The 10,966-nt window shown below is 51.8% G+C and overlaps 1 protein-coding gene across 2 annotated transcripts in view; it reads left to right on the top strand.

Annotated features, from left to right (window-relative positions):
* The window catches only part of LOC124010547 (mediator of RNA polymerase II transcription subunit 13-like), a 159,635-nt gene that overhangs the window by 131,181 nt on the left and 17,488 nt on the right, over positions 1-10,966 (top strand). For both annotated transcript variants that reach the window (XM_046323117.1, XM_046323107.1), the window contains exons 16-18: positions 4,037-4,956; positions 8,867-9,034; positions 10,323-10,546. In XM_046323117.1, the coding sequence (XP_046179073.1) occupies positions 4,037-4,956; positions 8,867-9,034; positions 10,323-10,546 (1,312 nt within the window). The remainder of the gene's footprint in view (positions 1-4,036; positions 4,957-8,866; positions 9,035-10,322; positions 10,547-10,966) is intronic.

Raw genomic sequence — 10,966 nt, 5'->3', positions numbered from 1 at the left:
AGGAGAGAGAGCATGGATTGATTGATACAGAGGAGAGGAGAGGAGAGAGAGCATGGTGATTGATACAGAGGGAGAGGATTGAGAGGAGAGGAGAGAGCATGGTGATTGATACAGAGGAGAGGAGAGGAGAGGAGAGAGCATGGTGATTGATACAGAGGAGAGGAGAGGAGAGAGAGCATGGTGATTGATACAGAGGAGAGGAGAGGAGAGAGCATGGTGATTGATACAGAGGAGAGGAGAGGAGAGCATGGTGATTGATACAGAGGAGAGGAGAGGAGAGGAGAGGAGAGAGCATGGTGATTGATACAGAGGAGAGGAGAGGAGAGAGCATGGTGATTGATACAGAGGAGAGGAGAGAGAGAGCATGGTGATTGATACAGAGGAGAGAGGAGAGGAGAGAGAGAGCATGGTGATTGATACAGAGGAGAGGAGAGGAGAGGAGAGAGAGCATGGTGATTGATACAGAGGAGAGGAGAGGAGAGGAGAGAGAGCATGGTGATTGATACAGAGGAGAGGAGAGAGAGCATGGTGATTGATACAGAGGAGAGGAGAGGAGAGAGCATGGTGATTGATACAGAGGAGAGGAGAGGAGAGAGAGCATGGTGATTGATACAGAGGAGAGGAGAGGAGAGAGCATGGTGATTGATACAGAGGAGAGGAGAGGAGAGAGCATGGTGATTGATACAGAGGAGAGGAGAGGAGAGAGAGAGAGCATGGTGATTGATACAGAGGAGAGGAGAGGAGAGAGAGAGCATGGTGATTGATACAGAGGAGAGGAGAGAGAGAGCATGGTGATTGATACAGAGGAGAGGAGGAGAGAGAGAGAGCATGGTGATTGATACAGAGGAGATGGTGATTGAGGAGGAGAGGAGAGAGCATGGTGATTGATACAGAGAGAGGAGAGAGGAGAGAGAGCATGGTGATTGATACAGAGGAGAGGAGAGGAGAGCATGGTGATTGATACAGAGGAGAGGAGAGGAGAGAGCATGGTGATTGATACAGAGGAGAGGAGAGAGAGCATGGTGATTGATACAGAGGAGAGGAGAGGAGAGAGCATGGTGATTGATACAGAGGAGAGGAGAGGAGAGGAGAGAGCATGGTGATTGATACAGAGGAGAGGAGAGGAGAGAGAGCATGGTGATTGATACAGAGGAGAGGAGAGGAGAGAGCATGGTGATTGATACAGAGGAGAGGAGAGGAGAGGAGAGGAGAGAGAGCATGGTGATTGATACAGAGGAGAGGAGAGAGAGAGAGCATGGTGATTGATACAGAGGAGAGGAGAGAGGAGAGAGAGCATGGTGATTGATACAGAGGAGAGGAGAGGAGAGAGAGAGCATGGTGATTGATACAGAGGAGAGAGAGAGGAGAGAGCATGGTGATTGATACAGAGGAGAGGAGAGGAGAGAGAGCATGGTGATTGATACAGAGGAGAGGAGAGGAGAGGAGAGGAGAGAGAGCATGGTGATTGATACAGAGGAGAGGAGAGGAGAGAGAGCATGGTGATTGATACAGAGGAGAGGAGAGGAGAGGAGAGAGCATGGTGATTGATACAGAGGAGAGGAGAGGAGAGAGCATGGTGATTGATACAGAGGAGAGGAGAGGAGAGAGAGCATGGTGATTGATACAGAGGAGAGGAGAGGCATGGTGATTGATACGGAGAGAGAGCATGGTGATTGATACAGAGGAGAGGAGAGAGCATGGTGATTGATACAGAGGAGAGGAGAGAGAGCATGGTGATTGATACAGAGGAGAGGAGAGGAGAGAGCATGGTGATTGATACAGAGGAGAGGAGAGGAGAGGAGAGGGCATGGTGAGTGATACAGAGGAGAGGAGAGGAGAGGAGAGAGCATGGTGATTGATACAGAGAGAGAGAGAGAGGAGAGGAGAGAGGAGAGAGCATGGTGATTGATACAGAGGAGAGGAGAGGAGGAGAGAGAGCATGGTGATTGATACAGAGGAGAGGAGAGAGAGGAGAGAGCATGGTGATTGATACAGAGGAGAGAGAGAGAGAGAGCATGGTGATTGATACAGAGGAGAGGAGAGGAGAGGAGAGAGCATGGTGATTGATACAGAGGAGAGGAGAGGGAGAGAGCATGGTGATTGATACAGAGGAGAGGAGAGGAGAGGAGAGGAGAGAGCATGGTGATTGATACAGAGGAGAGGAGAGGAGAGAGAGCATGGTGATTGATACAGAGGAGAGGAGAGAGAGAGGAGAGCATGGTGATTGATACAGAGGAGATGGTGATTGAGAGGAGAGGAGAGAGAGCATGGTGATTGATACAGCATGGTGATTGATACAGAGGAGAGGAGAGGAGAGAGAGCATGGTGATTGATACAGAGGAGAGGAGAGGGAGAGAGCATGGTGATTGATACAGAGGAGAGAGAGATGGTGATTGAGGAGAGAGAGCATGGTGATTGATACAGAGAGAGGAGAGGAGAGAGAGCATGGTGATTGATACAGAGGAGAGGAGAGGAGAGAGAGCATGGTGATTGATACAGAGGAGAGGAGAGGAGAGAGAGCATGGTGATTGATACAGAGGAGAGGAGAGGAGAGAGAGCATGGTGATTGATACAGAGGAGAGGAGAGGAGAGAGAGCATGGTGATTGATACAGAGGAGAGGAGAGGAGAGAGAGCATGGTGATTGATACAGAGGAGAGGAGAGGAGAGGAGAGAGCATGGTGATTGATACAGAGGAGAGGAGAGGAGAGAGAGCATGGTGATTGATACAGAGGAGAGGAGAGGAGCGGAGAGAGAGCATGGTGATTGATACAGAGGAGAGGAGAGGAGAGGAGAGAGAGCATGGTGATTGATACAGAGGAGAGGAGAGGAGAGAGCATGGTGATTGATACAGAGGAGAGGAGAGGAGAGGAGAGAGAGCATGGTGATTGATACAGAGGAGAGGAGAGGAGAGAGCATGGTGATTGATACAGAGGAGAGGAGAGGAGAGGAGAGGAGAGAGAGCATGGTGATTGATACAGAGGAGAGGAGAGAGCATGGTGATTGATACAGAGGAGAGGAGAGGAGAGAGCATGGTGATTGATACAGAGGAGAGAGATGGTGGAGAGGAGAGAGAGCATGGTGATTGATACAGAGGAGAGGAGAGAGAGAGAGAGAGAGCATGGTGATTGATACAGAGGAGAGGAGAGGAGAGAGAGCATGGTGATTGATACAGAGGAGAGGAGAGGAGAGAGAGCATGGTGATTGATACAGAGGAGAGGAGAGGAGAGAGCATGGTGATTGATACAGAGGAGAGGAGAGGAGAGGAGAGAGAGCATGGTGATTGATACAGAGGAGAGGAGAGAGCATGGTGATTGATACAGAGGAGAGGAGAGGAGAGGAGAGAGCATGGTGATTGATACAGAGGAGAGAGAGAGGAGAGGAGAGAGAGCATGGTGATTGATACAGAGGAGAGGAGAGAGAGAGAGAGAGCATGGTGATTGATACAGAGGAGAGGAGAGGAGAGGAGAGAGAGCATGGTGATTGATACAGAGGAGAGGAGAGGAGAGAGAGCATGGTGATTGATACAGAGGAGAGGAGAGGAGAGGAGAGAGAGCATGGTGATTGATACAGAGGAGAGGAGAGGAGAGGAGAGAGAGCATGGTGATTGATACAGAGGAGAGGAGGAGAGAGAGAGCATGGTGATTGAGAGGAGAGGAGAGGAGAGGAGAGGAGAGGAGAGGAGAGGAGAGGAGAGGAGAGGAGAGGAGAGGAGAGGAGAGGAGAGGAGAGAGAGCATGGTGATACAGTGCCCTAGACCACTCGATACAGTGCCCTAGACCACTGCGCCACCTGGGAGGCCTAAGAAACACATTTTTTATGAAATTTGACATTTGCATACCCCGACAGGCAGCCCGTTACCATTCCTCCTTCTGACGGTTGCCTCGTAATGGAGGTTCAGTGGGTACTGGAAAGTATTGTTGATTGTTTTGTTATAATATACTGAGCTCTGCTTTGTTGTTGTGTTTTGAATCAAGCTCTAGCATATTGTCCCAACAGGCTGTGTTGTGTGACTGACTCCTCTTCTCTCTGTCACAGTAACATCCCCAGTGTGGGCAGTGCCATGGACCAGGACTACAGCCAGAGTTACACACCCCAGAACCATACTCCCTTCATGTCCAACAGTGCCCCCCCCAGCAACAGTGGCACGGGCATCCTGCCCTCACCGGCCACCCCGCGCTTCTCCGCCCCCACACCACGCACTCCCCGTACCCCACGCACCCCCAGAGGGCCCGCCAGTGTCCAGGGCTCGCTTAAGTATGAGAACTCGGACCTCTACTCGCCTGCCTCCACCCCCTCCACCTGTCGACCTCTCAACTCAGTGGAACCTGCCACTGTGCCCTCCATCCCCGAGGCCCACAGCCTCTACGTCACCCTCATCCTCTCTGAGTCCGTCATGAACCTCTTCAAGGACTGCAACTTCGACAGCTGCTGCATCTGCGTGTGCAACATGAACATCAAGGGGGCCGACGTGGGGGTGTACCTGAGCGACCCCACGGGAGAGGCCCAGTACCCCTGCACCTGCGGCTTCAGCGCTGTGGTCAACCGCCGCTATGGCAACGGCTCGGGCCTCTTCCTGGAGGACGAGCTGGACATCATCGGGCGCGACTCGGACGTCAGCCGCGAGGCGGAGAAGCGCTTCGAGGCGCTGCGGCAACACTCGCTGGAGAGGACAGGGGGAGGAGGGAGGGGGGAGAGGGTACCAGACGAACTGATCTTACTGCTACAGGACCAGTGCACCAACCCCTTCTCTCCCATGGCTGGGATGGAGCCTGACAGCCGGGGGCCCGGGGGTTGTCCAGTGCCGGCCTGTGTGAGGGTGGAGGAGAGGGACTACCACAGTGACTGCTACATGGCTCTGGAGCACGGCCGCCAGTTCATGGACAACATGTCAGGAGGAAAGGTGGACGAGGCCCTGGTCAAGAGTACTTGTCTACACCACTGGTCCAAACAAAACGGTAAGAAAAGCACCTTTTTGTTGTTCTAACCATCATTCAAGTCTGTCTAATAATAAATTGTTCTTCGCATTTGGCCCTGTAGAGCTTAAGCTGGCTAGCATAACTAACCAATATAAACCAGTCTGTTCATTTTCCCTGACAGTTATCAGAATGTTGCTATCTTTTGTGTTGTCAGTGCTCTATGTTCTCTTTCTAACTGTCCTCTCCCCAGTGGTGGACATCAGTGCTCTGTGTTCTCTTTCTAACTGTCCTCTCCCCAGTGGTGGACATCAGTGCTCTGTGTTCTCTTTCTAACTGTCCTCTCCCCAGTGGTGGACATCAGTGCTCTGTGTGTTCTCTTTCTAACTGTCCTCTCCCCAGTGGTGGACATCAGTGCTCTGTGTGTTCTCTTTCTAACTGTCCTCTCCCCAGTGGTGGACATCAGTGCTCTGTGTGTTCTCTTTCTAACTGTCCTCTCCCCAGTGGTGGACATCAGTGCTCTGTGTGTTCTCTTTCTAACTGTCCTCCCCTCTCCCCAGTGGTGGACATCAGTGCTCTGTGTGTTCTCTTTCTAACTGTCCTCTCCCCAGTGGTGGACATCAGTGCTCTGTGTGTTCTCTTTCTAACTGTCCTCCCCCTCTCCCCAGTGGTGGACATCAGTGCTCTGTGTGTTCTCTTTCTAACTGTCCTCCCCCTCTCCCCAGCGGTGGACATCAGTGCTCTGTGTGTTCTCTTTCTAACTGTCCTCTCCCCAGTGGTGGACATCAGTGCTCTGTGTGTTCTCTTTCTAACTGTCCTCCCCCTCTCTCCAGCGGTGGACATCAGTGCTCTGTGTGTTCTCTTTCTAACTGTCCTCTCCCCAGTGGTGGACATCAGTGCTCTGTGTGTTCTCTTTCTAACTGTCCTCTCCCCAGTGGTGGACATCAGTGCTCTGTGTGTTCTCTTTCTAACTGTCCTCCCCCTCTCTCCAGCGGTGGACATCAGTGCTCTGTGTGTTCTCTTTCTAACTGTCCTCTCCCCAGTGGTGGACATCAGTGCTCTGTGTGTTCTCTTTCTAACTGTCCTCTCCCCAGTGGTGGACATCAGTGCTCTGTGTGTTCTCTTTCTAACTATCCTCCCCCTCTCTCCAGCGGTGGACATCAGTGCTCTGTGTGTTCTCTTTCTAACTGTCCTCTCCCCAGTGGTGGACATCAGTGCTCTGTGTGTTCTCTTTCTAACTGTCCTCCCCCTCTCCCCAGTGGTGGACATCAGTGCTCTGTGTGTTCTCTTTCTAACTGTCCTCCCCCTCTCCCCAGTGGTGGACATCAGTGCTCTGTGTGTTCTCTTTCTAACTGTCCTCCCCCTCTCCCCAGTGGTGGACATCAGTGCTCTGTGTGTTCTCTTTCTAACTGTCCTCTCCCCAGTGGTGGACACAGTGCTCTGTGTGTTCTCTTTCTAACTGTCCTCCCCCTCTCCCCAGTGGTGGACATCAGTGCTCTGTGTGTTCTCTTTCTAACTGTCCTCTCCCCAGTGGTGGACACAGTGCTCTGTGTTCTCTTTCTAACTGTCCTCCCCCTCTCCCCAGCGGTGGACATCAGTGCTCTGTGTGTTCTCTTTCTAACTGTCCTCTCCCCAGTGGTGGACATCAGTGCTCTGTGTGTTCTCTTTCTAACTGTCCTCCCCCTCTCCCCAGTGGTGGACATCAGTGCTCTGTGTGTTCTCTTTCCAACTGTCCTCCCCCTCTCCCCAGCGGTGGACATCAGTGCTCTGTGTGTTCTCTTTCTAACTGTCCTCCCCCTCTCCCCAGCGGTGGACATCAGTGCTCTGTGTGTTCTCTTTCTAACTGTCCTCTCCCCAGTGGTGGACATCAGTGCTCTGTGTGTTCTCTTTCTAACTGTCCTCCCCCTCTCCCCAGCGGTGGACATCAGTGCTCTGTGTGTTCTCTTTCTAACTGTCATCTCCCCAGTGGTGGACATCAGTGCTCTGTGTGTTCTCTTTCTAACTGTCCTCCCCCTCTCCCCAGTGGTGGACATCAGTGCTCTGTGTGTTCTCTTTCTAACTGTCCTCCCCCTCTCCCCAGCGGTGGACATCAGTGCTCTGTGTGTTCTCTTTCTAACTGTCCTCTCCCCAGTGGTGGACATCAGTGCTCTGTGTGTTCTCTTTCTAACTGTCCTCTCCCCAGCGGTGGACATCAGTGCTCTGTGTGTTCTCTTTCTAACTGTCCTCCCCCTCTCCCCAGTGGTGGACATCAGTGCTCTGTGTGTTCTCTTTCTAACTGTCCTCCCCCTCTCCCCAGCGGTGGACATCAGTGCTCTGTGTGTTCTCTTTTTAACTGTCCTCTCTCCAGTGGTGGACATCAGTGCTCTGTGTGTTCTCTTTCTAACTGTCCTCTCCCCAGCGGTGGACATCAGTGCTCTGTGTGTTCTCTTTCTAACTGTCCTCTCCCCAGTGGTGGACATCAGTGCTCTGTGTGTTCTCTTTCTAACTGTCCTCTCCCCAGCGTTTGACATCAGTACTCTGTGTGTTCTCTTTTTAACTGTCCTCTCCCCAGCGGTGGACATCAGTGCTCTGTGTGTTCTCTTTCTAACTGTCCTCTCCCCAGCGGTGGACATCAGTGCTCTGTGTGTTCTCTTTTTAACTGTCCTCTCCCCAGCGGTGGACATCAGTGCTCTGTGTGTTCTCTTTTTAACTGTCCTCTCCCCAGTGGTGGACATCAGTGCTCTGTGTGTTCTCTTTTTAACTGTCCTCTCCCCAGCGGTGGACATCAGTGCTCTGTGTGTTCTCTTTCTAACTGTCCTCTCCCCAGTGGTGGACATCAGTGCTCTGTGTGTTCTCTTTCTAACTGTCCTCCCCCTCTCCCCAGTGGTGGACATCAGTGCTCTGTGTGTTCTCTTTCTAACTGTCCTCCCCCTCTCCCCAGCGGTGGACATCAGTGCTCTGTGTGTTCTCTTTCTAACTGTCCTCCCCCTCTCCCCAGTGGTGGACATCAGTGCTCTGTGTGTTCTCTTTCTAACTGTCCTCTCCCCAGTGGTGGACACAGTGCTCTGTGTTCTCTTTCTAACTGTCCTCCCCCTCTCCCCAGTGGTGGACATCAGTGCTCTGTGTGTTCTCTTTCTAACTGTCCTCCCCCTCTCCCCAGTGGTGGACATCAGTGCTCTGTGTGTTCTCTTTCTAACTGTCCTCTCCCCAGTGGTGGACATCAGTGCTCTGTGTGTTCTCTTTCTAACTGTCCTCTCCCCAGTGGTGGACATCAGTGCTCTGTGTGTTCTCTTTCTAACTGTCTTCTCCCCAGCGGTGGACATCAGTGCTCTGTGTGTTCTCTTTCTAACTGTCCTCTCCCCAGTGGTGGACATCAGTGCTCTGTGTGTTCTCTTTCTAACTGTCCTCCCCCTCTCCCCAGTGGTGGACATCAGTGCTCTGTGTGTTCTCTTTCTAACTGTCCTCCCCCTCTCCCCAGTGGTGGACATCAGTGCTCTGTGTGTTCTCTTTCTAACTGTCCTCTCCCCAGTGGTGGACATCAGTGCTCTGTGTGTTCTCTTTCTAACTGTCCTCCCCCTCTCCCCAGCGGTGGACATCAGTGCTCTGTGTGTTCTCTTTCTAACTGTCCTCCCCCTCTCCCCAGTGGTGGACATCAGTGCTCTGTGTGTTCTCTTTCTAACTGTCCTCCCCCTCTCCCCAGCGGTGGACATCAGTACTCTGTGTGTTCTCTTTCTAACTGTCCTCCCCCTCTCCCCAGTGGTGGACATCAGTGCTCTGTGTGTTCTCTTTCTAACTGTCCTCCCCCTCTCCCCAGTGGTGGACATCAGTGCTCTGTGTGTTCTCTTTCTAACTGTCCTCTCCCCAGTGGTGGACATCAGTGCTCTGTGTGTTCTCTTTCTAACTGTCCTCTCCCCAGTGGTGGACATCAGTGCTCTGTGTGTTCTCTTTCTAACTGTCCTCCCCCTCTCCCCAGCGGTGGACATCAGTGCTCTGTGCTCTCAGGACGTGTTGCGGGTGCTGCTCTCCCTCCAGCCTGTACTCCAGGATGCCATCCAGAAGAAGAGGACAGTGCGCTCCTGGGGCGTTCAGGGACCCCTCACCTGGCAGCAGTTCCACAAGATGGCTGGACGGGGCTCCTACGGTAAGCCACCAGGGAAAAATACTCCAAGAGCCACTGGCTTACACAGGCAGATGAGACGTAGTCTGTGTTTGCAGGCAGATCAGTAGTTATCTCAGTCACAGTGCTGTAGTCCAGATGTCAGGTCAGTGGGAAGCTGCCACTGCTGTTGTGATGGGTTCACTTTGGGCTCTCAAGCCTTCTCTGTGAATGTGACAGGTGGCAGTGCTACCTTGTTTACAGCCCTAATCTAGTGTCCTTTTCACCTCATTTAACACCTGATTTACTTAACAAAAGGCACATCTCAATAGGTGTTCCAGGTAGGTCATGACATGGCACCAGTGGGGGGTGGGGGTCGGGCGGGTGGATGTTTCCTCTTTTGTTCTCTATTGCTCCTCTACCATCAGACCAACTCCTTGAAGTTTGCAGTCGTGTCTAAAAAAACACTATTTTGCTCAACAAATATTTTTGACCCTTTAGTGTGTCTGCTTTACTGTTTTATATTAATTTATTTCACCAGGTAGGCCAGTTGAGAACAATTTAAAATTGCGACTGGGCCAAGATAAAGCAAATCAGGGTGCCTAAAACAAACAACACAGAGTTACACATAAACAAACGTACAGTCAATAACAAATAACAAAAGGTAAAATGTCTATGTATTTATACTTGAGATATCACTTTTCGATGGAATTGTTTTTATTTTTATCGCTGAAGGAGGACTTAATCCCTCTCCTCTCCTCTCCTCTCCTCTCCTCTCCTCTCCTCTTCTCTCTTCTCCTCTCTTCTCCCTCTCTCTTCTCCCTCTCCTCTCTTCTCCCTCTCCTCTCTTCCCCCCTTCTCCCTCTCTTCTCCCTCTCCTCTCCCTCTCCTCTCTTCTCCCTCTCCTCTCCTCTTTTCTCCCTCTCCTCTCTTCACCCTCTTCTCCCTCTCATCTCTTCTCCCTCTCTTCTCCCTCTCCTCTCTTCTCCCTCTCCTTTCCTCTCCTCTCTTCCCCCTCTTCTCCCTCTCCCTCTCCTCTCTTCTCCCTCTCCTCTCTTCTCACTCTCCTCTCTTCTCCCTCTCCTGTCCTCTTTTCTCCCTCTCCCCTCTTCTCCCTCTCCTCTCTTCCCCCTCTTCTCCCTCTCCTCTCTTCTCCCTCTCCTTTCCTCTCCTCTCTTCCCCCTCTTCTCCCTCTCCTCTCTTTTCCCTCTCCTCTCTTCTCCCTCTCCTCTCCTTTCCTCCCCTCTCTTCTCCCTCTCCTCTCCTCCCTTCCGTTCCCCTGCCCATCCTCTCTGGCCTCTCCTCCCTTCTCCCCCCTCCTTCCCGGCATCAGGCACAGATGAGTCTCCAGAGCCCCTGCCCATCCCTACCTTCCTGGTGGGTTATGAGTATGACTTTGTGGTGCTGTCGCCCTTCGGCTTGCCCTACTGGGAGAAGCTGCTGCTGGACCCCTTTGGCTCCCACAGGGACGTGGGCTACCTGGTGGTCTGTCCCGACAATGAGGCCCTGCTCCAGGGGGCTAAGAGCTTCTTCAGGGACCTCACCGCCGTCTACGAGGTACGGCTGGAGAACGTCAACAACTGTCCATTTATCATGCAAGAGAGTGGGCATTTTGGACAGCTGAAGCAACCACCTTTTTGGAGTTGCCTGGTCCCAGATCTTGTGTTTATCATGACAATGACCCATTGGAGTTGACCATAGCAGTTAGGGGTTAAGAGCATATGACCATAAGTGCAAGAATGCTCAAATAGATTGGGGACCAGGCTAGGGTTGGGGTCAGATGCGTTTTAATTTTGGATATGAAAAATTTACAAATTCCTATTTAAAAACAAAGGTCACTTTTCAATTCTTTAATGAAATAGAATTGACCCAGACCTTACTAGACGCTTACTGACTGATAAAAAACATACTAGACGCTTACAACACAGCCTACTGTAAAAAAAAAAAGATCTGTCTACTCCATTTCCTTACCGTTCC

The sequence above is a fragment of the Oncorhynchus gorbuscha genome, linkage group LG02, assembly GCF_021184085.1.
Source record: "Oncorhynchus gorbuscha isolate QuinsamMale2020 ecotype Even-year linkage group LG02, OgorEven_v1.0, whole genome shotgun sequence".
NCBI lineage: Eukaryota > Metazoa > Chordata > Actinopteri > Salmoniformes > Salmonidae > Oncorhynchus > Oncorhynchus gorbuscha.
Note: the sequence above shows the minus strand (reverse complement) of the source record. Positions and strands in the feature narration are given on the sequence as shown.